General features: G+C 44.1%; 3 protein-coding genes across 14 annotated transcripts in view; 2 read left to right on the forward strand and 1 right to left on the reverse strand.

Moving 5' to 3' along the window:
* Nucleotides 1-27,185, forward strand: part of fbp2 (fructose-1,6-bisphosphatase 2) — a 95,115-nt gene that overhangs the window by 25,622 nt on the left and 42,308 nt on the right. The window lies entirely within an intron of this gene.
* cfap157 (cilia and flagella associated protein 157) lies at nt 805-5,794 on the forward strand. Of its 3 annotated transcripts, XM_054773871.1 has the most exons (7): nt 805-1,016; nt 1,194-1,465; nt 2,938-3,091; nt 3,191-3,449; nt 4,845-5,001; nt 5,069-5,196; nt 5,263-5,374. In XM_054773871.1, exons 1-6 carry the CDS (start codon nt 859-861, stop codon nt 5,161-5,163), a joined length of 1,095 nt encoding a protein of 364 aa, XP_054629846.1. In that variant the 5' UTR covers nt 805-858; the 3' UTR covers nt 5,164-5,196; nt 5,263-5,374. The 3 variants fall into 3 exon arrangements, with proteins under 3 accessions (XP_054629846.1, XP_054629844.1, XP_054629843.1); XM_054773869.1 differs by having other exon boundaries at nt 4,845-5,196; nt 5,263-5,794; XM_054773868.1 differs by having other exon boundaries at nt 4,845-5,794.
* kank1a (KN motif and ankyrin repeat domains 1a) overlaps nt 6,208-27,185 on the reverse strand; it is a 42,388-nt gene continuing 21,410 nt past the window's right edge. For 4 of the 10 annotated variants that reach the window (XM_054773856.1, XM_054773861.1, XM_054773857.1 and 1 more), the window contains 11 exons: nt 23,332-23,460; nt 14,147-16,699; nt 12,689-12,826; nt 12,283-12,379; nt 11,111-11,350; nt 10,933-11,020; nt 9,724-9,943; nt 9,390-9,532; nt 8,134-8,334; nt 6,858-6,956; nt 6,208-6,748 (listed from right to left, as the gene is read on the reverse strand). In XM_054773856.1, the coding sequence (XP_054629831.1) occupies nt 6,686-6,748; nt 6,858-6,956; nt 8,134-8,334; nt 9,390-9,532; nt 9,724-9,943; nt 10,933-11,020; nt 11,111-11,350; nt 12,283-12,379; nt 12,689-12,826; nt 14,147-16,699; nt 23,332-23,368 (3,879 nt within the window). In that variant the 5' untranslated portion in view covers nt 23,369-23,460 and the 3' untranslated portion in view covers nt 6,208-6,685. The other 6 variants (XM_054773859.1, XM_054773858.1, XM_054773862.1 and 3 more) reach the window with 6 other exon arrangements.

A 27,185-nucleotide genomic window follows, 5' to 3' on the forward strand; every position in this document is an offset into this window, starting at 1 on the left:
TAAAATAACATACGCTTCTGAGTAGTTTTTGAACTTGTACTAAAGTATGTTTTATAAGTATGTAAGTGTCGTACTTTGCTCTATTTCATTTTTTAATCCTTTACAGAACAGAAAATCTTACCACAAACTTTCTTAAAAAGTCACCTGTGAACAATAAGGAATGGCGGGAATACTACATATTTCCTTTTTTTGCAGTACACCCCTTTTGACAAGCAACGCACATTTGAAATCTTGTTACTTTTTAGTTCGTACCTCTGTCACAACATGTAGGGACACCTGCACAATATGACACTTATTATAAATTATCTATCGCAAAATTGTACCCTTGTGAGCTTATTGATAATGCCCGGAGTGTCAGGGAGATATGTATGGAACAGAATGCTTGTCATTGTGGTCATTGCGCCCTCTTGTGGTCAAAGCACATCATCAGCCAATTATTTAATGGTGGCTTCTTTTCTGCGATTTCAATCCATAATTTCAGTTTCACCGTTTGTTGTTCTTCTTTCTAGGTGACAGCTATTGAATGCAACAAGGGGCTCAAGAAGTACACCGTGGTCGCAATTATTAGGCATTATTTCAAACACATCATTCTGCGTATTTCCAAGTTAGTTGATTTGTTAATTTGGCAGATTTGCCTTCATAATGGTTACAAACACACAGCATCATATCACCGTCATTTTTGTGGAGTATTATTGTGAATAATTGTATAAAATGAAGTTCCAACTTCCTCACTGATGTTGTTCACTGGAATGTGATAAAACGCTACTTTCGCCAGCGTCCCTGAATGCATCATTGCCTAGCAACCAAAGTAGCACAGCTAGCCCAAAGTAAAGTTTAGCCAAACTTTCATTTTACGCGATGCCTAAAAAGAAGGAGAAGAAAAACGGTGACAGAAAAGACGAAGACAAAAAGAAAACAAAGACAACGCAAAGCCAGTCGGCTCCGGCGGAAGAAAACGGCAAAGAGAAAGATTTATATCTCATTCAAATCGGCTTTTTAAACGAGCAGCTGGAAAGGTGAGTGCTAGCTGGCTAGCAAGAATATTATAAGATTTGTCGTCATTTTACGTCATTACATAAACATTTAGATGGAATGAAATACAACTCTTCCTGTTTAATGTCATTGTCTTCCTAACCAACAATCAATCTGTTTTATTCATGCTATTTCAACACCACCACCTACTTTTTTTTAAGATATAAGCTGAAATGTGAGGGGCTGTCCAATGAGAAGGAGGCCTTGAGCTGTCAGTGCAGCGCCCTGGAGAAGGAGAAGAAGGACATTGTGGACTACCTGAAGCGCTCCCTGCTGGAGAAAGAGGACGAGCTGGATGAAATGTCCGAGCGCCTGCAGGCTTGGCGGCGGGAAGCCGACAAGGACAAAGACGCTCTGAGACTGCAGCTGGATCGGGAGCGACGGGAAGTTGGGGAGCGCATCGACGAGCTGGAGGAAGACAACGTGAAGCTAGGTAGCCGCAAGGTTCTCTTCTCAGGGCCTTCTTGAGCAAAAGCTGACAAACCCCCCCCAGTGAGGGAAGACAGGAGTGCTCTGCCGTTTTTGAGGACCTGCTGCTCCAACGCTTTAGTCAAAGATCCTCTAAATGACAGCAGCACAGCTGTTTTTAGAAATCTACCACAAAAACACAAGTCATTGATTCTTGATCACAGGAGTGCTCTGCTATTTTTAGGAATGCACCACAAAAATGCTAATCAAAGATCCTCCATGTGCGCATGCTCTGCAGATTGTAAAAAGCCACCGCGACAACCCGAGTCAAAGATCGTCTATATCACTGGAGCGCTGCTGTTTTTAGGACGCTACTGCAAATATGCTCATGTGACAGGAGTGCTATGCTGTTTTTAAGGACCTGCTCCCAAAACGCTAGTCAAAGACCCTCTATATGTCAGGTGCCATCTGCTGTTGTTGAGGACCGAGTGAAACACCACAGGTAAAAAATGTCTGACATGAGTGTTTTTAGGAATGTACCATAGAAAACGCTAGCCAAAGATCCTCTCAATGACAGGAGCCATCGGCTGTTTTTGAGAACCTACTCTGAAAACGCTAGCCAAAGATCCTCTCAATGACAGTAGCCATCCGCTGTTTTTGAGGACCTAGTGCAAAAACCTCTATACGACATGAGCAATCTGTTGTTTTTAGGAATCAACCACAAAAAAATAGAAGATCCACTGTGACAAAAACACCGCTGTTTTTAGGAATGTAGAGCAAAAAAGCTAGTGAAAGACCCTTGATGTGACAGGAGGGTTCTGCCGTTTTTACGGACCAGCTCCCTAAACGGTAGTCAAAGATCCTCTAAATGACAGGAGCCATCTACTGTTTTTGAGGACCTAGTGTAAAAAAGCAAGTCAGAAATTTCTGACATTAGAGCCCTGTCATTTTTAGTAATCGATGGGGAAAAAAAACTACAAGATCCACTATGTGACAGAAGCACTGCTGTTTTTAGGAACGTACAGCAAAAATGCTAGTCAAAGATCCTCAATGTGACAGGAGTGTTCTGCTGTTTTTAAGGACCAGCTCCCAAAGCGCTATGCAAAAATAGTCGTCAGGTGCCATCTGCTGTTTTTGAGAACCTACTCCCAAAACGCTAGTCCAAGATCCTCTACGATAGGAGCTGTCTGCCGTTTTTTGAACAGTTAGTGCGAGAACACAAGTCAAAGATCTCTACATAACAGGTGCGCACCGTTTTTGGGAATCTATTGCAAACAATTCTACTCAAAAATCCTGTGTGACAGGAGTGCTGCTGTTTTTAGGAACGTACCATAAAAATGCTAGTCAAAGACCCTCGATGTGAGTGCGGAGTGCTTTTAAAAAACCCTGGTCAAAGATCCTTTATTTGACAGGAGTATTGTGCTGCAACAGTTTGAAGGGTACTTGATGCCTCGCCCCGCTTCAATGAAGAGTTGCGTGTCTGTGTGCGCCCCCTAGTGGCGAGGCTGGCTGCCGTGGAGGAGTTTGAGAAGCAGAAGGAGCAGATGTGGTCCGAGATGGAGCTCCTGGAGAAGCAGCTGGCCCGCGAGGAGGAGGAGCACGCCGCCGCCATGCACGCCGTGGAGATGAAGTCTCTGCTGGAGAAGAGCAGGTGAAACGCCAACAAACGTCACGTCCTGTAGGCCACCGTGGTGTTCCTGCCTGCTCCAAGATGGCCGCCACAGTTCACCTCTCCCCTCCCGCCCGACAGGCTGGCCAATCAGATGGAGGCCCGAGCGGCGGCCGACGTGGAGCGCCTGGTGGAGCGCAGGCTGCCCGAGACGGCCAGGAGGGCCGCGCGGGAGAACGAGGAGGTCAAGGCGCGGTACGGCGTGCTCTCCGAGAAGGCCCACGACCTGGCCCGGGAGAACGCCGCCCTGCGGGAGCAGAAGAGCCGTCTCGCGGCGGACGTGGACGTGCTGGAGCAGACGCTCGCCGAAATGTCCCGTCAGAGCTGCGTCCGCAAGAAGGTTTCATCTTCCGTTCAACTAAATGGCCTGTCTGTCCCAAAAAACACGTGTTTTAATATTATTTGCATTTTATTGAGAAACATTTACAGATTTTTATGTTAGACCCCCCCCCCCCCAAAAGAATTAGGTTTTTCTTGATGTGAAAAGTTGACTACTTATAAAAAATAATCAATTATTTTTTACTTTCTTTTATCGGAAAAACATTTTTGGTGGGGATGGAGAAACTGCAAAATCTCATCTTTTTTATTCTATACAAACATTTTGGCCAAAAAAACCCTTTGATTTTAGTTTGTGGACTGAATATTGGAATTTTATTTAGAAACTCCAAAATGTGATTTTTTGTTTTTATGTTAGACGCAAAAACACATCATTTGATTCTTTTCTTGGTCTGCAAAGTTACGTACTTATAAAATCATCATCACGATTATTTTTCCTTTCTTTTATCTGAAAATCATTCTTGGTGGGGAGAAATTGCAGAATGTGAGAATTTCTGATAAAAGTAGTCAAATCTGTCAATCTAAAATCAGCCATTTGTTGGATGAAATCAAAACATCTTTTTCTGTTAAAAAAGAAAAATAATCAGACATAATGTAGTAATATAGTAGTAATAGTAGTAATATAATTACAATTGATCTCAAATAAGATAGTTGAGTAAAAATAATAAGTACAAGTATAATAATAAGGACTCAACATCACATCAAGAAAATTCATCACATTTTTTTTTGTAGAACAGTTTTGAATATTTTATGTGGGAAAACATGAAGGCACCTCAACAAAAGACCAACGTAACCGTGGCGATCCAGGACGTGCTCGTCACATCTTCTGCCTTCATTGCAGGTTTTTCCAAGAAGAAAGTAGAATTATTGATGTCATGAAATGGAGATAGCAGCTTTTCATCGCTCAGATGTTCAACTCTTTTCAAAATGAAAAATCAATTGGGTTTGTTTTCCATAAAAAGCGTCCCATGTCTCGTATTGGCGTCCTCCGTCCCCCAGGTGGTGCAGCAGCTGACTACCAAGTGCCAGCAGCTGCAGACGCAGCTGAAGGAGAGCCACGGCGACTCGGAGCGACTCGGGAGCAAACACGAAGAAGTCCGAGTCCAGCTGGAGGCGCTCAGGTTAAATGTAAAAAAAAAAAAAAAAAAAAAAAAAAAAAAAAGCCGTGACTCGTTTTGTACAAGGATTTCATTTTTTGTCATGATGTGGAGTGCATGAGAAAGCCGAATAAGTGTATTGCACAACACAGCAGTAACAGAACCAATGTTGTAGTGTTAATGTTGCTATTTAGAGACCACAGTGCCCACACACTCGTCCAATTTCGGGGACCCGGTGGCTAATTGAATAGAAGCATTTGGTAATTAAAAAAAGACATCACTTCATTTTTTCTTCTCTCCAGGAAGTGCCACGATGCCGCCGCCGCGTCCAAGCAGTCGAGCAAAAGCGGCGGCGCAGCGGGTCGTCTGGAGGCGGAGCTACAGCAGGAGAGGAAGAGGAGGTCCGGGATGCGGCGCATCATGCAGGAAGCCGTCGCCGCCGTCAGACAGGCCATCACGGTGGTGAAGACACGTCCTGTCGTCAGGTCGCTCTGATGTCTCGTTCACTGTTGGCAACCTTGTGCAGGAGGCGGATCAGAACCCGGAGACGGTCCGGTGGAAGGAGCTGGCGCAGAAGCTTCTGGTCATCCTGGAAGGCCCCGCCCCCTCGACGAGCCATGACAGCGACCTCACCTTTGACCCCGCGGACGCCAGGTTGGACCACCGGGAACCATTTGTCCTCACATCTGGTTCTTTGTTTGTTTCTTGTGTCCCAAACAGGACAGGAAGCTTCAATTTCCACGTCCAGCTGGCCCGACACGGCCCAGGCGACTTGGGCTTGGTGCCCCCACCCGCTCTGAAACCCAAACATGCGCCCACCACAGCAAAAAAGCACCGATGACTCCTAGAACGGCCTTTGGTGTCCAATCAGATGTCATTGTTGCTCTCAGCCACTAGGGGGTGCTTATGCGCTCAGTAGTAGGAGATGGCTTTGCTACGCTGCCTTACGTAGCACACATTCATGGCCAGGAAAACGTCATGATGGGTGTTTGCCCACGTGACCGCGCATGTAGCCAGGAAAGATCGAAGCAGGGCATAAAATACTTTATGCACCATCAATACGACTGCATGTTTGTCCAAATGTAATGCAAACACTGTTGTGTAAACATGCTTTTGCTCTAAACCGGAGAAAAATGTATCAATTTCTTGCGAAATGTTATTATCTATTTTTTAAATATATATAAATATTTCTTTTATTGTTATTTTACAAGAAATATGTTTCAATGCTGGGAATTGGTGTGAATGTAATGTCAGTCATTTTGTGTAAAGGTTTTTTTTAAAGCTCAGTTTTATTGTAAATTTTTAAATTACTTTGTGTTGATTTAAAACAAATTTTGAAAATGTTAATAAATTGTTTGTGAATAATTAATTAAAAAAACTTTTTCTTATCAATATTTTACATTTTAATATACATTTTTATAATGCTGGGAATAACAGCAATTTTGTATCCATTGTTTTTGATACATTTATTAGCTATTTTATGATTTCTATTTTATTCTAATCTAATTGTACAGTTTTATTTCAAAGAAATATATATTTTTTGCCCTCAAAAAGAATATGCTTTCTTTAAAAACGCAGTAAAACGTATGAATTTCCGTCATACTGGCTTCTTTCCTGTTATAAATATTAGCAACTTTTGTGCAAAAAAGAAGTAAAAAACAAAACTTTGAATAGATGTTTATTGTTACAAAGCGACGTTAAGGTCAATTTAAAAGGACCAAGTGGAAAAGAAAGAAAGAAAAAGTGGCGTTGAGCTGGACTATGATAACGCCGTATGTACAGTGAAATACATATACAGTATCTGCTTTAAAAACTATGCCTGGATAAATATCGAACTTCATGGATCTGTTATTACAATATTCATAATAATTACGATAGGAAATATTCAAAATACTGTACTTTTAAATAGATAGAAAGGATTTGTAGAAAAGTGGAGCTCATCGCCTGATGTTGACATCAGAAGTATGTACACCAGTTTTACCACCCGAGGTGGGGGAGTGGGGAAAATAGAAACTATCATGTGGGGACTGTTGGACTGTAAAAACAGACAATTAAGAAAAATACAAAATGAAAAAGGAGTCAGGAGTTCACTAGCTGGTCACATTCACATTAAGGCGTCTGTCATAAGGCTATCGCGGGTGCGCTAATCAAACGCACCCCTGCGAGTGGGGCTGGGCGACATCTTTCGGGCTAGTCGAGGCGTTCCCTAAAAGGGCACGGACACACACACACACACACACACACACACACACACACATTTTCAACAGCAGCCCAGGAAAGCAAATAGAAAAAAGAAGAAAGACGCCAGGACTCACTGGTGACTGAGCTTTGGCGAAGTTGACGTGTGCGTAAAGTAAGACGGCGATGTCCTTATGTCCCGCCTCCAGAGCGATGGACAGAGCGTTGCTCTCGTCCTGGAGCAGGAAAACAATCAAGACGGATGACAATCACATGTTTGCTCTATTATACATTTGCTAAAATGATTTTCCATACACATTTTGGTACATTTTGGTAGTTGTAGTAGTTTGGAGTTTTTAGGTGTGAAATGATCCATTTAACATTGGCAACTCAATAGAAGATGTTTCTTTTGCTCAACTTTATTACATTTCTTATGCTTCTTATACATTTCACAGAAAATGATTGACTGTGTAGCTTCGCTTGCTTTGTCGAGTCCAAATTATTCGGTTTTACGCTCCATTTTATTTATTTGACAGATTTGCTCAATTAAATTGTTTTTTTTACTCAAAATGGTAAAAACAAATATTTGTAGAAATGAGTGTATATTGAAGATGGTCATATCGATGTTTTTGCTCATGCTTGGATTGTATAACAACTCATCTTTTTATTATTTTATTATACTTGTACAACTTTTTTTAAATTAAAAAAATGTATTAAATACAAATATTAAATAAAATAAAAAAGTATTACTGCTGAGATTAAAAAGGATACTTTATGCTTAAAAAAGTAAACAATTTTATTATTTTAAAAATGGTTTTTATTTTTTATTAAAAAATTCAATTCAAATATTAAATAAAAAATACAAGTATTATTGATCAGATTAGAAGGATACATTTTTATGCTTCAAAAAAGTACACACATTTTTTAATTATTTTATTTGTAAAATGTATTTTTTTTAATTTAATTGTAATTTAAAAATCAATTATTAAATAAAAAATGATCAGATTAAGGAAGGATACATTTTTTAGGCTTAAAAAAAAGTGCACACAAAAACATTTAAATTATTTTAAGATTTTTTTTATACATTTTTTTATTAAAATTAAAATATTAAATAAAAATAATATGATTGATCAGATTAAAAATGATCACTTTTATGCTTCAAAAAAGTAAACTATTTTTTAAGTAATTTTTAAAAATTCATTATATATATATATATATATATATATAAATAAAAGGAAGGATACATTTTTTTTCTGCTTTAGAAGCAAACAGCATCATGTTTATTCTAATGTAACGTAATTGTTATTTTTGTTGCATCAAATAAAGTTGTGTTCAAGCATAGCATCAAAAACGATTCAACACGGTGCGGCGCGTGCGCAGACGTGAGGACGCAGCGCGGCGCGGCGGACTCACGCTGTCGCTGAGCGTGGCGTCGCAGTCGGGTTGCGCCAGCAGCAGCTTGACGATCTCCACGTGACCGTGCTCGCTGGCGCACATGAGCGCCGTGGAGCCCTCGTCGTCCTGCACGTTGACGTCGGCGCCGTGAGCCAGCAGCGCGCGAACCATGTCCATCCTGCCGTGGCTCACCGCCAGCATCAGACCCGTCTGACCCGCCTGAAGGACGGAGAAAAATTCTTAGTAAACGTTCTTAAACCTTGACTTGACTTGTTGGCGCTTGGAAAAATATGGATTGAGAAAAACACACGTTTTTGGGAAGAAGACATTTTTTGTCCTGAGGACCTTGAATGTTTTTTTTTTAATTTAATTTATTAATTACCAGACTGCATAAAAATATGTCATCAACCCTGACTTGACTTGTTTACAGTGGGGAAAAATATTTCTACTTATAAAAACAGCCTTTTTGGGAAGCAGACATTTTTTGTCCTGATGAGCTTGAGTGTTTTGTTTGTTTGTTTTTTTACCTGGCTGCATAAAAAATACGTCATTAACCCTAACTTGTCTTTTTTTTTTTACAGTGGGAGAAAAATATTCACATTTATAAAAACAGACATTTTTGGTAAGCAGACTTTTTTTTTTTTTTACCATAACTGCATAAAAAATACATCATTAACCCTTTAAAAAAAATTTTTTTTTAACAATGGTGGGAAACAATATTTCTAGTAATAAAAACAGCCATTTTTTTGGAAGCAGACATTTTTTGTCCTGATGAGCTTGAGTTTTTTGTTTTTTTTGTTTTATCTGACTGCATAACCCTGACGTGTTTACAGTGTTTTACAGCCGTTTTTGGGAAGCTGAAATTTTTGTCCTGAGTGCTTTCTTTTTTTAACGTGACTGCATAAAAAGGATGCACGGAATATCAACCTTGCTGCCAATCAGTGACAAAAAACAACTTGTGTAAAGTCAAAATAATATATTCATTTTTTAGGTGTTTTTTTAATTTAATTGAATTTTTTACATTTTTTGTCATAAGGGTGAAGTGTGTGAGTGAACTTTAAAAGGACATCTTATGAGGGTCCACCTTTTTTTGTCTTTCCCTTGGTCTATTATTGTTTTCTATTTTTGTTTAAATCTTCCTTTGTTGACCACTAGAGGGCGCCAGACCACAACACAGTTGTCACTAATAAATCAGCAGCCACGTGGTCAGTCAGTGGCCCCTGCGCCTTCAGCCCAGGCCCCTCCCCTCCCCTCCCCAAACATGGCGCACCCACCTGACTGGCTCGGGCGTTGACGTCTCCTTTGCTGAAAAGCTCCTCCACGATCTGCATGTCTGTGGGCGTCTCCACGGCGGCCAGCGCGGCGAGCATGATGGGCGTGTAGCCCGCCTTGTTCTGCTGGTTGACGTTGCACACGTCTACGACACACACGCACGCACGCACACGCTCATCATGAAAGGCTGTTCTTGATTGATTGTCAGTCAAAGCAGACGTCCGCACGCCTCCTCGGGACCATCACGTCCTCCGTGTCCCCCGCCCTCATCTTAAAAAGCCCCTTTGTGGACGTGAAGGCCAGCATGGCGGCCACCTCATGTCTTCCTGCACCCACCTGCGTCCAGCAGCTTCTTCACGACCCTGAAGTTGGAGTGGGACACGCTGTAGTGAAGCGCCGTGTTGCCGTTGCCGTCCGCCATGTTGACCACGTGGCGTGGCACGGCCGGCGACACGGCGCCGAAGCCCGCCAGGTAGTCCTCCACCGCCGCCGCCGCCGCCGCCTTCTGGCTGGACACGCGGAACCACTCGTGCTGCACCGTGTTCAGACACGCCCTCTGGGGACCCGACACACAAACACAAACACCCACTGATCCTTCACTCTCGTCACGTAAAGGATCTCTGATCCCAGTTTGTGCAGTATGTCCCGAACAACAGCAGAGCCCTCCTGTCATATAGATGATCTTTGACTGGTGTTATTGCAACACATTCTTAAAAACAGCAGAGCGTTCTCGCCACAGAGCCTCTTGTCGCGTCAAAGATCTCTGATCTCAGTTTTTGCAGTGTGTCCTTAAAAACAAACAGCAGAACAATCCTGTCAAATAGACAATCTTTAGATGGCATTTTTGCAGTTGGTCCTCAAAATCAGCAGAGTGCTCCTGTCATATAGAAGATCTTTGACTAGCGTTATTAAAACAGATTCCTAAAAACAGCAGTGTTGTCATAGGATCTTTGAAAAGCATTTTTGCAGCAGGCCCTTAAAAACAGCAGACTGCACCTGTCATACAGAGGATCTTTGACTAGCGTTATTGGAACAGATCCCTAAAAACAGCACAGCGTTCTTGTCACGTACGAGATCTTTGACTGCAGATATTTAACGACCTACTGCAAAAAAATATTCAGAGCGCTCTTGTCATTTAAGAATCTTTGACTCGCCTTTTTGCGACAATTTCCCAAAAAAACAGCAGCGTTCCCGTCATATCGGAAAATCTGTGACAGCTGTTTTTAAGGACCTGCTGCAAAAATGTTAGAGCCCTCCTGTTTGGAGGATCTTTGACTCGCGTTCCTGCAACAAATTCCTAAAAACAGCAGAGTGTTGTTGTCATAGGAGAAGATTGACCTTGACTGTTCACACACAGACAGCAGAGCGCTGCTGTCATATAGAGGATCTTTGACTCGCACATATGGAATTGAACGTTATGGCTTCATGTGTGGTCCAGACAGCAAAGCACAAGTACGGAAGTAAAGTACAAGTAGTAAGTACGTCAGTAAAGTAGTAAGTACGTAAGTAAAGTACGTAAGTTCTGCAGGTTGTGGTCATTCTCACCAGGTCTTTAGCGCTGACCTCCTTGGGGTCGCTGAGGTGAACTTTGAGGACGTTGCATGCGGCCAACATCTTCTCGCTGAGCTCGTACCTTCAGAAGGATCATCACACCCGTCAACGACCATCTCCAGTCATCAGGCGGGTGCGTGCGTGTGTGTGTGTGTGTGTGCGCGTTCAGCACCTTCCTCTGGTCTCTAAACTTCCCTCTTCAGCCTTCACTTCCACATGCTCCGCCCCCTCCGGCTGGAACTCATCCCTGACGCTCTTCTCCTCCTCCTCCTCCTCCTCCTCCTCCTTCTCCTCCTCCTCCTCCTCCTCCTCGTTCCGGCATCCCTCCTTTTGTTTTCCGTCTTCTTCCTCCTCGTCCTCAGATGAGCTGCTGTCCTCCGAGCTGGAATCGTCGCTCGATGTTGTCTCGTATCTGATCCACAAGGGGGCAACAAAAGCAACATACACATAAATAGAAAAGCACTCGGAGAGTGCAGACCTCTGCCAAGCGTCAATAGTTCCCCCCACCCCCATATTGTGATTTACACCCTAAATATTAGCTCTCCATTTCACATTAGCATGACAACACCTAGCATAACACTGGTGTTTACATAAGTGTCTAGCTATGAAAATGGCTAAAAATAGCACTATGCTAATGTTAGCATGCAAACAATGCCAACGTTAGTATGCCAACATGTAGCATAATATTGCTACATGTTCATATTGCTATATTGAAGTGTGTTTATATATGTCTAGTAATGAAACTGGCTAAATAGCTACTATGCTAATGTTATCATGCTAACATCTAACATGATAGTGATAAGTCTTTATATAAGTGTCTACCTATGAAAATGGCAAAAAATGCTACTATGCTAAGGTTAACATGCTAGCAATGCTAACATGCCAACATTAGCATGCCAACACCCAGCATGTTAGTGTTTACTGTATATATGTGTCTACCCACGTAAAGAGTTAAAAATGCAAATATGCTAGCACTGGTATGCTAGCAATGCTAACATTAGCATGCTAACACCTAGCACGATAGCGCAATGTACCTGGAATGCTAAATGTCCCAAATAAGATGAGAATTTTGACTTTGGAACGATCTGAATGGCTTGAGACATGTGGAGGTAGTAGTAGGTCTAATAGCAGCTTTACGCAAAAGTGTGTGAATTTTGGGAAAATGTTGAATTTTGGATCACCTCCAAAATGTTATCAATTTCATCCAAATCCATTCAAACCTTTTTTTATTTTGAACACAAACAAACAGATAAAAACATAACCTGCGCGCTGTGCTTGCGCTTTGCGGAGGTAATAAAAAGTTGAAGACATTAAATACCAAGGCTGTAAAAAGCTCCTACGCACCCTCCGTTCACTCCGACAAACTGCAGGTTCTTTTTGGTGTTGGTGGAGTCTGGGCGGCCATCTTTTTTCTTCATGATAGACTTCAGCGATGGCTGACCTAAAAAGAAGACAAGAAAAGGCACCACTGAAACAGCCAAACTATATAGTATATCTACATGTACGTGTGGTGGAAACGTATGAAGAACTGTGGGACATCACCCGCATTGTGGCTTCAAAGGTCACCCATTTTGCTAAATTGACTTTTTAATGATTTTCTAACAGTATTATTTGTAGCGTCATTTTAAGCCAGCTATCCGTCAGCAGTTCCAATATGAGTGTAATGTTAGCAGTGGTTGCAGTGCGGAGGTGTTTTTGCATCCTGTGGAGGAACGTGACGTGCATGAACGTGGTTTAGCGGCGGTCTCACCGTGCAGCGCTGTGGACATCTGCAGGTCCATGCGGCTCTTCTGCTCGGCCGCGCTCATCTGCTGCGAGCACGTCTTTGCAGGTTTGTCCGCGTGCGTCTTCTCCGTCCGGCCGCAGGAGACCACCTGAACGCCACCTTCTGAAAGCGGGCGGAGTTAACACACAAGCGCATGCCAATAAAGAGTCACGTCAGCCTCCAGTCACCCTAACCGCCAGATGTCTCCTATAGCCTCCAACATTTAATAACCACCTGAGTTTGAATTTGAATGATCAACACGTGAAATGAAGTCACTCGCGTGTGTTTCACTCCCGTGCCTTTGTGTCCTGGCGCCGTGCTGCTGTACTGAGCCTTTATGTATCCTTGTTAAAACATATTGCTGCAGACCAACCCAAGATTCATTTACAAGCTAGCGATGACACAAGGAGACACGGCAGGGCGGCACGACAGAGACTGATTGACAAAAGTCTACAGCCAATCAGGATGCAGAAGACAATGGGCGGCGCAGCCAGACGAGAGAGGGAAGAGACAGACACGCAACTTCCCACAATGGGATTCTTCTTAAAGGGCCAGGCTCGGCCTGTAACAGCGTTCATACTGTACGCTGTAAGTAAAAAAACAATAAATTCCGCAAAAGGTGAACCGTGATAGAGCGAGGGAGCAGCAAAAATGGGAAAAACGAGCAAAGTTGATAGTAATAACATGCTTTTTCATTTATAATACAAAGCTTAGATTCTTTTTTTTGTACTATATAAGTTCTTAGCATGCCTACGTGCGTTGCTTCACAGAATGTCAAAGTGTCAAAGTTCATCCTTTCATTTTTCACTGTGTGACCCTCGCTGGAAAAAGTGTGGACACCCCTGGTTTAGAGCATGAAGTTGTAAGAAGTACAGTATCTGCAAACAAATACATACTGCACATACCAAAGCTAGCAAGACCAATGTTAGGAGTGTTGGCTATTCACAAACAAGACCTACACCTCCACTTCCGACTTCCCTGCAGTCTTTGAATGCAGCATGAGGAAGCATGACAAGCGTTACAGAGTTGTTTTGAAAAAGATGTAATCTTCTCTGTTCCTCCTGAGCTGTGGTCACCAGCGGTGCAAGGTCATCCAACATTCCAGAAGGAGTGACCCGAGGCCAGACAGCACACAAGACAAAAGAATGTGGCCGCCAGCGTGACAGCAAGTTACGCAACGGCGAGGGAGGCGGCCATGAATCAGCATGAGCGGAGGGAGGGCGGCGCGCGAAAAGGCAACGACAGGGTGGTGGGTGCGACCGGCTCCCAAAAAGAAGTGAGCTCATGGTTTGGCTGACGTCCAAAAGGCCCCGTCCCAGTTGTCATGGTCTGATACAAGGTTGTCCAGCTAGCTTATCCGTCATTGTTGCGTGTGCTCTTAATACGCAAAGATGAGTCAATCAGCACGAGGATCAAAAGTCATTGTGCAACATAAGCCCTCACCTGAGACTGCGTCGTCCGCCTGCAGCTTGAAGAGGTCCTCGGCGCTCCCGCACTTCATGGCCGAGTTGATGGACGAGAGCGTGCTGACCAGCTCGCTGTTGATGCATCCAAACTGGGATTGGGGCTGTCCGAAGGCCTCGGCCAGCTCACTGTAGTTCTCCGCCAGCAGCATTTGTTGCTCTTGTAAGAGCTTCTGCACCCTCTCGATGTAATGGTCCAGCCTGGCACCCCCCTGAAACTCGGCTTGCGCTTCCACAGTCTCCTTGCCACCTGCGACGAGTTCAGGGAGCTGGGAAGGCCCGCATGCTATGTTGCGTGTCTTTAAGCCGATCAAGAAGTTCTCGTGAACACTAACAGGTCCCACTCCACAGTCTTTGGTTTTCACAGTGCCGGACTGGCCGAGGAGCGATTCCGCATCTGTGGCGGTGCCCACAGCGACTGAACGCATCTTGGCGGCCGAGTGCACGTCCTTGACGAGTCCCTCGCCTGCAGCGACCGTCCTCGTTTCGGTGGCAGCGGTGTTGGTGTGCTTGTCGCAGGTCGACAAAGCAGTGTCGGTGCAAGAGTCCGTCAGCGTTGGCGTTTTTGTGTTAGTGGACTTGCTCACAACTTCAGTCTCGGTGTTGGTCCGTTGATTTACCGATTCAGGGGCAGCCATGACACAAGAGTCTACCTTGCCAACGTGATCCGGCTCGGTTCCTTGCGACACCATCGTCCTGATGGGACTGACCGTGACATCCACAGAACAATCTCCGCAACCGAGCGATCGCGACTCCTTGACCAGCTCCGTCATGGGTTTGCAGAAGGCCGTGCAGTCTACAGACTCCACCGTGTTGACACCCACCTGACAAACCTTTAGGTCCACGCCTATCTGCGGGTGCTCCGCCAAAGGCTGATCCGGTGAGTTCTCCGGGCCGACGCCAACGCTATGCACGCTCGGGTGACAGGACACTCCTACAGAGACACTCTGAGGAGATTCAGCGACAACAACTTGGTCACCTACCCCCTGGCTGTGCACCGAAACTTTGGCCTCCACGCATACGTTGTACATCTCAGGCCTCACCATAAAGCCTTTGTCTGCCTTTTTCTTGTTTGAGCCGCCAGCCACTTGGAGCTCAAGTTTTAGCTTGGTCATCTCCATCTGGTGAGTGGTTTCTTTCAGCTGCACCTCCAAGCGGTAGATCTTCTCTTTCAGAGCGTCGATGGTCTGCTGCTGGAGCTCGATCTCCTTCTCGGCATCGCTGGACATGCCCAGCATGGCCTCGTTCACGCCCACTAAGGCACAGCGAGTTTCCAGGCGTTCTGTAGCAACTCCTACGTCCCGATAGCAATGTTCTTTTGGCAACTGGACTTCAAGGTTATTCATGTTTTCATCAGTCACGACACCAACTGACTTTTGGAGGGCCTGGTTCTCATTCCGAGTCTGACTTTCTAGTTCAATATTGTCGAGCGTGGTCTTCTCCAGAGCTTGGACCTCAGCAGCCAGACGCCTAAACTCTTCAAGCTGCTGAGCGTCCTGTTGCTGGGCTTCAGGCTCAATGATGTGCAGGACAGTTTCTTTTTGGATGGGACCCGGGTTCTCCATTTGGTCGGCACTGCCCACGCTATAAGAGCGCTTGCGGAAACCACCGGGAACTTGGTTTTTGGACTGCGCGGCCAATTGTCTTTTTTCCTCCTGAAGAACTGCTATCTTGACCTGTAAAATGGGAATGGCCTTCACCTGCTCCTCTAACTCTTTCAGTCTCTTGAGCGCAACCACCATCTGCTCCCGGATCTGCTGAAGGTGTAGCGGGCTAACATTGGTCACGGGCGTGGCCATGCCGGAGCTCATGGGACTGTGGCGGATGGAGCTACCCATGGATGGCGGGTAGTAAGGGTTGTACTCTCCATTGTGGAGGTGGCCGTTGATGGGCAGAGGCTGAAGGGTGCTGGGAGAGATCTGGCTTGGCGCCACGGACCCCGAGTATGAGGAGAGTGAGCTGTTGGAGCCCGTTCCCCCGAAGCTGGCGAGACGACGGCGGGGAAGCGGAGGCTCGCTGTGCTGCTGCATGAACAGGCGCTCCTGTTCCAGTCTAAGTCGGGTCTCCATGAGGGTCTTTTCCACTTGGGGGTTGTGTCGCGGCGTGAACCTCGGCGAGAGCGGCGGCAGGAGCAGCCTGGGTTCCACCACGCTGGAGTAGGACTGCTGCGGGGCCGCTTCACGGGCCGCCCTCTGGAGGATGGGCGTCAGTGGAGTGGTTACCTGGGGGGGCTTGGCGCTGAAGAAGACCGGCGACTGCTTGTCGTCGCTGTTGGAGGACGAGAGCGAGTCGGTGGATGTCCATTCGGCCCGGACGCCGACCCCGCCGGTGCTGACCCGTGGCGCTGCCGCCCCCGGTTTGCCCCCTTTGGGCTTCCTCTGGATACTCAGCTTCTTAATGGTGTTGCCCCTCTCTATGTCATCGACGTATTTGAGGAAATCCAGGTCTAGCTGGAAACCGTACGGAGTTTCGACGTAGTACGGCGCCACAGAGTCCTTGTCGTTATCGGCGCTTGGACATTGTTGTCCTCTTTCTGCAAAAACACAACACAGCAAGTTGCACTTTCAGCTCGTGTGTCAATACTGCACGACAACAAATGTAACTGAGGGCTATCATTAGACGACTCACTACTTTTTGTGAGGAAAGTTGTTTCTTCTTCTTCTGACACATCCTCGCGTAATTTGACAGTGCATGTACTAACGTGTCTCGCACCAACACACAAGAACGTGCGAGTCAACCACTGCTGCAAACAGCCTAGTCAGTGCAAAACTATGCAAAGCACACGGAGACACGTTACAAGTACGTTTCATGCAGCACGCCGTGTTTTTGTGCCAGATGATGAGACTTGCAGTTTACAAAAGACTTGAGAAGTCCCGCAACATCATCACTAAAAAAAATGCGTGATCCACTGGAGTTGACCTGCTCAAAGTCCAAACTCCACGCACTCACTCCCAAAAGTCCCATTAAGACCCCCCCCCGGGCACGCACACCGGCTGGGCTAAAAGCGGCGTCTTGTTGTTCCTGGTATGCGTGGAACTCAACGCGGGCCGGACATAAACAGCCCGGCTCTTCTCTTCCTCTCTGTGACTGGAACAGAAGAACCCTCCGCTGCCTTGTTGTTCACTCACCTCGCACCCCAGCCGCGACGTTTAGCTTCCCCCGTTTGGCAGCAGGCGAGGGGACTGTACAAAGATTACACTGTGCTGTTTCTTCGCACTCCCAGCACTCAATCTTCTCTTCATAAGGGGGGGGGGGCACTATTGGTATAAACTCTGCTCAGCGCAGCTCTGCACCACTATTGGACAGCTGCCTCCTCCAATCCCGTGAGACTCTGAGCTGGGCGCTACCCCTTCCTGAATAAGAGACCTGTTATTCAGCGGGTGGGGGTGTTTAAACTCGCTGAAATAACAGATTTAAAAAAAAAAAAATTTAATACAAACACAGAAAAGCTACTGTGCATGTTTAATGTTTTCCACAATATTAGCTACACCAGCAAGACCACATGACAACCAATACGAAGCAATGCAACAACCTAGAGTATTTATGATTCACATTTTCATATTGCTGCCGGTATGATGCAGTGTACACAACTACAACCGCCATCATACACATTTAGCTACATTCACAATTACCTGTTGTTCATTCCCACGGCTGGAGCTTCAGGCGTAATTTTAAGATATGTAGCAAAGCCTGCTTTTGCACAAGGTGGTGGGTGGGCGGTTACACGGGCCAGGCTCATCTAACTAGGGGAGAGTCAGAGGTGGCATCATGTCCATGAAAGAGGGGGGTTGTCCTTTATGACATCGTAAAAAGCAAGCCTTTGAGTGCCTCTTCTCCCCAAAAGTGGAACAAGTGATTTTTTCCCCCGCTCACATAATACTGTAATTACGTTACTAGAAAGTCACTTCTGCATAAATGTGGACGTTAACTCATTCAATCCCAGCTGTAGCGGCCATTTTACACCATTCTCACTGATCTTTCAAGGCACACAGAATATTGTGTTGTATGGTTTATAAACATGGAACCTACCAACACAAACATTAGACTCCCGTCTTTCATCAGAAACAAGAAGTTTGTTTCTAACTTTTTCCGTTCTTTAGTAATCAGCAGTAGAACATAGGTACGTTTCAGGAAAACATCAGTTCCTGACTTAAAAAAAAAATTTTTTAAACCTTAAAAAAAAAAAGCAGTTTTTTATGAAAAGATATCTTTCAAGCATAAATTTCACTTTGACGCAAATATTTTTTTGCTTTTGTGACAGCTCAACAACCGCAACATAAACAACACAAAAAGGGTTGTTTTACATCAAAATAACAATTTGCAAATACAACACCATCAACTTTTTACAATTTTCACATTTGGAACTAAACCGTGTGTGTGCGCACGCGTTAAAATTTCCCTACAAAGCATAACCTTCTGCACACTGCACGCCGCCATGCTCTTCCACGTCCTCCTTGCTGTCCCATGTGTTTTGACATGCAAAAGATCCATGCCGAGCTCTTCTGCCATGGCCGCTTTTATGGCTTAAAAATGCTTGAAAAGTGACTTCTTCGAGTGCGCGGTTGCGTCATCGCCTCTTTTTGCCTGTCGTGCTAAAAAAAAACGTAAAAGACGTCTTTGGGAGTGGGCGTTGGGGTTTATAAAAATACATCTTTGGTATTGAATGAGTTAAAGTCAATGATGAAATCGTGACTTGGAAATGAAGAGAAAAATGAACACATGTCTAAACCAGCGCAAACAACAAAGCCATCATTGATTAGCAGGTCAACCTCTACGACCCTTGACCCCAGTCCATCAGATAGTCCAAACTTGTGATCCAATTACTTTGCGCCGTCAATCTGATTTGCCCACTCATCAATAACGGCAGGCTTGACACGACTGCAGTGTTGACGGAACAACAATCAGTGCAGTGTTTGCGAGGAAGACAACTTGCACAGTCGTCCTTTTCCTGCTGACAAGAGCCTCTGTGCGACACACGCACGACCAGACCGGGGGGCGACAGGCGGCCTCGTGGTACCGCCGAGACCCCGCAACAGCTGAGCAATGACCTCATGGACATAAGGCAAGTGTAGTGGGGAGGGGTGGCAGCTGTTACAGTCATCAGTTGTACAGTTCGTGTAGCTGATGCATTCATCACATCTTGTCTCATCAATATCAGCGTACCCGATATCGGTAAAAAAGCCAATATCGAACATCCCTACTTTATAGTTAAAGCAGGGGTGTCCAAAGCACAGCCTGAGGGATATTTGCAGCCGGTGGCTGTTTTTTTTAATTGTTCTGTGGCACATTCTAAAAATATAATTTAACAAGAAAACTAAATCCAAAACAATTTTACAAGAATAATAGAATAGTATGAGGAAAAATAGCAATGTTAGTGGCATGAAGATGAAATAAAGAAAAAAGATGTTCCTTTTTTTTAAGTCATAAAAACAAAATCAAACAAATCAAAGTTGCAATTCTGGTTGCAATTAGGCTGGGGGAAAACTTGTAATTTAAGAGAATAAATATTGTGGGAATAAAGTCATCATTCCAAGAAGAACAACCAAGAAGAAATGGAAAAAACATAGTAATTTTGCGGGAATAAAGTCAAAATATTACGAGGAGGGCCGCACGGTGGTCTAGTGGTTAGCACGTTGGCCAACACAGTAACAGTCTGGAGATTGGGAAGACCTGGGTTCGATTCTCCCTTGGGCATTTCTGTGTGGAGTTTGCATGTTCTCCCCGTGTGTGTGTGGGTTTTCTCCGGGTACTCCGGCTTCCTCCCACATTCCAAAAACATGCACATTAGGTTAATTGGAGACTCTAAATTGTCCATAGGTATGAGTGTGTATGTGCCCTGCCATTGGCTGGCGACCAGTCCAGGGTGTACCCCGCCTGTCACCCGAAGTCAGCTGGGATAGGCTCCAGCATGCCCCCGCGACCCTAATGAGGAAGAAGCGGTATAGAAAATGGATGGATAGATATTACGAGGAAAAAAAAACTCGGAATCTAATAAGAAAAAGTTGTAATTTTACGAGAATAAACTCGTAATATTAGGAGGAAAAATAACATCATTTTAGTAGCATAAAGATGATGATTTTTTTTAGAGTTATAATATCATGAAGAACAATGTTGCAATTTTGGGAAAATGTAATAACGTTAAGACCTTAAAGTCAAAATATTTTGGGAATAAAGTCATAATTACAAGAAGAAGGTTGAACTAGTTGGGGAAGAAGAAAACAGAATTGGAAAAAAATATCTGTATTTTTACGAGAATAAAGTCAAAATATTAAGAGAAAAAAGTGGTAATCTAAGGAGAAAAAGTTGCAATTTTACAAAAAAATATGTAATATGGAGGAAAAATGATGTCATTTTACTAGCATAAATTATTATTATGAGCACAAAATATTATGAGAACAAAGCCATAATTATAAGAAGAAAATTGACAGTAAGAAAGTTGAACTAGTCAGAATAAAAAAAACAGCAGACATGGAAAAAACAGCTGTAATTTTGTGAGAATAAAGTCAAAATATTTTCTTGAAATATATATAACTTGTTAGCATGTCTACATGTATTGCTTTACAAAATATTCAAGTGGCAAAGTTTCCTTTCATTTGTCACCCCTTGGTGGGAAAAGGTTTGGACACCCCTGAGTTAAAAAGGATCCCCGCATTATGCAAAAGTGAAACCATTTTCTCCATAGGGTGGCTGGGCTCTCCCTTAGAGATAAGGTGAGAAGCACCAAACTCGGAGAAGAACCGCTGTTCCTCCGCATTGAGAGGAGCCAGGTGGGTGCCTTGGGCATCTCGTCAGGACGCCTGCCAGATGCCTCCCTGGGGAGGAGCTCAGGGCACATTGGAGAGACTGTCTCTGGGCTGGCCAAGGAACACCTCGGGATCAGCTGGAGGAGCTGGACAAAGTAACTGGGAGAGGGAAGTCTTGGCTTCCCTGCTCCGTGTGCTGCCCCCACGACCCCACCTGGGATAAGCGGTAGAAGACGTATGGATGGACCCTTGCGTCCCTAGAGCCCCTAGAGAGATTAGCCCACCTCGTGTATATGCTCACCACTTGAAAAAAAATAATACATCTGAAAAACAGGCTTCGCTACACATCTTACAAATGACATCTGGAGCTCTTCTGGCTGTCAGTCAGGTACAGACGAGGCAGCTGAAAGTTTGATCATTTTGTTTTTCCTTCAGCAAATCGGCTAACCTAGCTAGCATGATGTTGCTGTTCACATGCGAGTGTAATGTTAGCGCCGTAGCTCACATGGCGACGCTGGCGTTGCTAACGTTCGAGTCCTCCTCAGCAGCTCAACAGCCTACAGTGTACATGTAGAACGTGGATAAAGTGTACCGTGACGCTTCTTGGAGCCATTTCATCCTCCCCACAGCTGCAGTTCAATACGAGCATTACACAGCGTTAGATATGATGACGCAAATGGAGTGGACGTCAGCACACTGCGCTCTCACTCACTCACACACTCACACACACACACACACACGCAGGCTTGGTCTACAAGCTCCATACGTCCAATTATTGACAAGAAAAATGGCACGAGCGTGTGAAAGCCTCCCAGCCAGCAGTGTGACACATCCGCCGTGCCCCCATCAAACACAGGAAACAAAAAGCCAAAACAATAAGTACATGCATGCTGCAGATTCCTGAGGACTGGCAACAGACCGGGTGGGGAGGTGGGGGTTTCTTGCTGCCAAATTCAACAACTGGACTCTGGAAAGTGATGATGCCAAACCTGAGGAAACGGCAGGAATGTCTCACACTTTTCTCATAGATGGTCAAGAAAAACACGTCTGGCTGTGAACACCACAGACCCAGATGCATGAAAAGCTTCATTAACCCGTTGTACTTGAACACACCACCAACTGTAACATCCACCTCTTCACTTGAGGTCTTCTTCGAAGGTCTTTTGGTGCCGTCCATTTAACAGCCAGTAGCAAAGCTATTTTTAACAGTTTGCTGGGTCGAATTCAAAAACGGCGGGACAACAGAGGACGCTCGGAACGAGAACCTAAAAAAAAACCCAAAATGTATTGCTAAAGTCTAGCTATCGTGAATGCACCAATTACCGACATACTTTGAAGGTACCACCACCCCCTGAGTGTGCAAAGCCCCTGAAAGCTTCTGTCCGACATGCTGCGCATTCCTGGAGGGATTGGGAAGACGGACGCGCCGCTCTCTCCTGTTAGTCCAGCCAAGAATGCGAGGATGTCTGCAGGTGTCTGCGCCCGACCGTGTATTTCACGCCTCGGCGTGGAAATCTTTCCTACACCAATGTGCACCGAGCCACAAAAACCTTCAGTGTGACGGAGAGAGACGGGTGCCGCTGTGTGTGGTGTGAAAGACTTGAGACTTCCACTGGTGTGGAAAAGTGTTGGCCCCCTTCCTGATTTCTTATTTTCCATGTTTGTCACACTTCAGTGTTTCACATCAAACTAATGTAAATATTAGTCAATGACAACACAAAATGCACTTTTTAAATGAAACTTGCCAGCGTTTGCCATAACTTGCAACGAGTCTCTTACAGCGCTGGGGAGGAATTTTTCTGGCAAAATTGAGACGAGCCTTAATGTTGTTTTTGTTCAGCAGTGGTTTTGGTCTTGGAACTCTGCCATGGAGGCCGTTTTTGCCCAGCGTCTTTCTTATGGTGGAGTCATGAACACTGACCTTAACTGAGGCAAGTGAGGCCTGCAGTTCTTTGTTGTTGTTGTGGGGTCTTTTGTGACCTCTCGGATGGGTCGTCGCTGCGCTCTTGGGGTCATTTTAGTTGGCCGGCCCCTCCTGGGAAAGTTCACTACTGCTCCATGTTATCGCCATTTGTGGATAATGGCTCTCACTGTGGTTGGCTGGAGTCCCAAAGCTTTAGAAATGGATTTATAAGCTTTTCCACACTGACAGATCTCAATTCATCTCAGTTATGTTTTATTGGTGGGGGGAACATCACTTTTTCCCCACAACTTTTTTTCCCCATAAATTCACGACTTTTTTCCTCATAAACTCACAACTTTTGTCTCATAAATGTATGAGTTGTGTTGTCATTGACTAATATTTAAAAATTTGTTTGATGATCTGAAATATTGAAGTGTGACAAACATGCAAAAAAATGAATAAATCAGGAAGGGGGCCAACGCTTCTTCACACCACCGTATAAACGACAAACATGGTTACCTGGGCCGTTGCCGTTCACGTGCACGGTTTGAGCCATGGCCGCTGCTGTGTGCGCTCAGTCCCACGACACCAACAACATGTAGCGGGGTCGCGCAAGGGCCATGCATCAAGTCCACAACACCATGCAACCTGCAAAACACACAATGGTGACATGGATGCAGTTAGTGATCAATGATCGTTCCTTATTTTAGATCAGGCGTCGTGGCTTCAGATCATGCTTTTGTAATGTCCAAGTCTGCGTGCTGGTCATCAATGGCAACATTTTCAGCAGCAACATAAGCTTTTTCCTCATATTAAAACTAAAAAATAATAAAAAGAGAGTGAGCCATCTGAAGAAAAGCAAGTCACCTGACCTTACGCTGAGAGCCCCCTGGTGGCAGGGTCTGCTTTATTTAGTTGCATACAATCATTAACAACGGGTTGACACAGCCGGTCTGTTATGAAGGGTCAAAAATCTCACGACGATATTTGGCCCAAGTGTTGTTACAAAAACACAACACGTATCACTTGGGTGTCAACCGGTGTCGGAAGGTCCCGGCACTGACCTGACCCAAATACTGCAGCAGCACCTCACAAAAAGGGACAACATGGACACACAACACCGCCGATGCAAATATCTCATGCCGCCTGTCCTCCGATGACATTCAGACTACAGCGAGCTCGCCCCGCCAAGTTCATGCAAAGTTTAGGTGAAGCTTGCTTGGACTGACCCAACGCCTCGCAGTGGTCCTCCATGGCTGCACACACCTGCAGGGGGAAGGAGGAACCCTCAGAGGAGCATGTAAAAAAACCAAACAACTAGTTTGGAATTGGAAATACAGTGCAAAATAGTGCTCCAAATTCACCCTAGGTCAAAAAAACATTGGTATAAATGTGGCTGTAGGCAACCTCCTGATGTAGTTTTTTTAAACTCAATCAATCCCAGACATTTTTCCAAAGACAACCCCTTCTGTAGCAGCCATTTTAGATGATTTTCACTGATCTTTCAAGGCACACCCAATATTGTGCTGTATGGCTGTGGAAACATGGACCCTACCACAAGAAACATTAGACTCCTGTCTTCCATCCGGAAAAAACTGTTTCTACCATTTTCCTTTCTTTAGTAATCAGCAGCAGAGCATACTGTAGATACGTTTCAGGAAAATATCAGGGAGAAAACCAGCTTTGTGTGAAAAAAACACATTTCGAGCATAACTGTCACTTTGACACAAGTATTTTTTGCTTTTGTGACAGCTCAGATATCTGATCAACTACACCACAACACAAACACAAAAAAGGGTTGTTTTACATCAAAATAACTATTTATTGCCAAATGTAACACTGAACTATTTACAATCTTCACATTTAGAACTGAACCATGCGCGTGCGCGCCTTAAAATTTCCCTACGATGCGCTACACGCTCTCCCACTTCCTCTTCCCCGTCGTGTACTGTACATCAGGTGTGTCCAAAGTGCGGCCCGGGGGCCATTTACGGCCTGCGACTGCTTTTTTATTGGCCCTCAGCACATTCTAAAAATACAACGAAACAATACAATTAAAATAAAAACGCAAAAATGGGGAACCCCTCCAGTAATTTTACAAGAATAAAGAAAAAAATATTAAGGGAGTAAAGTCATATTAACAAAAAAAAAACAAAACAGTTGAAATATTATTGGAAAAAAAGTAATATAATAAACAAACCAAACAAAGAATTAAGTTGAAATTTTAGAAAAATTAGTTTTTTTCAAGTCAAACTATATGAGGATAAGTCATTAGTGTGAGGAAAACAATGTGCAAGTAAAATGTTAATATTTGTAAAAATAAAAATACAGCCAAAAAGTAATGTAAGGAGAAACAGCCCATAATAATAATAATAATAATAATAATAATAATAATAATAATAATGCATTTTGTCACTGATAAAATGAATAAATATATGTGTACCTACATAATACACATTATATTAAATATTTTGTTTGGGTTGGTTTAGAAAAATAAAAAAATGTTAAAGCGGCCCCCGCATCTTTTGATTTTCCAGTATGCGGCCCTTAGTGGAAATAGTTTGGACACCCCTGGTCTACATGATCTCTGCTGAGCTCTTATGAAACGCACTTCTGCCACCTTGTGGCCGTTTTTATGTCTTAAAATTGCTCTGAAGCCAAATGCATTAGTAGGAAGTTGCGGCAACACCTCTTTCAGCCTCTCGTGCAAAACAAATCGTAAAAGACGTATAAATACGTTGTTGGGATCGGGTGTTCGGGTTTATAAAAACGTACAACTATGTGTTCGGTACTGAATGAGTTAATTAACACCACAAGATGGCGCTAGCTACATTTTTTGAATCAAGTGTAAATATTCTCTGATTTCAGTCTCTCAAATTTGAATATTTTATTATTCCAACAGGCAAAAAAGTCACAATTTTACAAGATAAAGTAATCAGATTATGAAGAAAAATAGTTAGATTTTAGTAGCATAGAGTTGAAATATTAGACAAAAAGAAAAAAATGTATTTTTGAAAAGTCGTAATATGGGAAACAAACTAAACAAAATCAAGGTCAGGGAGGAAGTTAATGGAATAAAATATCCATAATGTGACAAAAAGAAAATGTACAATGACTATTTAAGAACAAAGTTGAAATTAACAGCAAAAATGTGAAAAAAGAGCAAAGAATGATGTTGTTAGTGACAATAGACTGTACAACAAAGCTGAGATGGAGTTTTTTTCACAAATATATCTAAATTCTTAGCATATTGACAAAATATCAAAGTGGCAAAGTTGCATCCTTTCATTTTTCACTATGTTGCCCCCGTTGGAAAAGGTTTGGGCACCCCTGGACTCGGGACTAAGCGATGACCGGATGAATCGACTGAGATAATAATCGTTAGCTGCAGCGCTACTATTACCTGTGGTCAAATTTTCATTTGGAAAAAAAAAATTCACATTGCGGAAATAACCCCGCCTGCTTCCAATTCACGCTGTGTCGTCTTGGTGCGGTCGGCTACAAACGGATGGTTTCCAGCATGGAGCGCACCAAGAGGACAGCGTCTTCCAGACCAGCTACACAGCTACAGACGACTCTGATCTGGCGCAACTTGTCTGGCAGTAAACTTCAGTTGCAAGTCCCAAGCTTGGCCGTGCACGTGCAGCTTACCTGTCAGCCTCATGCTAACATCGCCCCCTCCTACAACACACGGCAGGACAAGCGGCCCCAAGCCCACACGGCACCGTCCTCCGGTGCAGGAAGGGTAAGGTTCACGCAGCTAAGTTTAGACGGCGTCGTCAAATGACAGCCCAACGATGCGTGTGCTAAAAGCGGAAAGCGGTCTTCAGAGGGGCCTCCAGGTAGAAGCTGGCCAGCACAGTGACGACGCTGTCCAAGACCATCAATGGTGGCCAATCTCTCCAAAACACATGGAAGACGACCCTTCGCTCCAACACCGTGCATCCACAAAATAAGCATTCTAGGTTTGAACAAAGAAGCAAAACGTACCTTATTTACTGCAGAAAGGAGCAAAGTAAACATTCAGAAGGCCGGGCCTCGCCGCCACACACGCAAACAAACCTGAAGGACTTGTTTCGTTCCTCCTCGGCCGTTACGTAAACAAAGGACATGTGCGTCTGTCCCAGAGTTGTTTTTTGGTTTCACTTTTTGGTTCTATTTTGTGCGACAGTATTAGAATTGACATTACGAGAAAAAAAAATCATAGATTTACGGGAAAAAAAAAAGTCAGCAAATTTACGAGAAAAAAAGTCATACATTTACAAGAAAAAAGGTCGTACATTTACGGGAAAAATGTCGTAAATTTACAGGAAAAAAGTCGTACATTCACGAGAAAAAAAAGTAGTAAATGTATTACAACAATAAAGTGGTAA

Source organism: Dunckerocampus dactyliophorus, chromosome 4 (assembly GCF_027744805.1).
Source record: "Dunckerocampus dactyliophorus isolate RoL2022-P2 chromosome 4, RoL_Ddac_1.1, whole genome shotgun sequence".
Classification (NCBI taxonomy): domain Eukaryota; kingdom Metazoa; phylum Chordata; class Actinopteri; order Syngnathiformes; family Syngnathidae; genus Dunckerocampus; species Dunckerocampus dactyliophorus.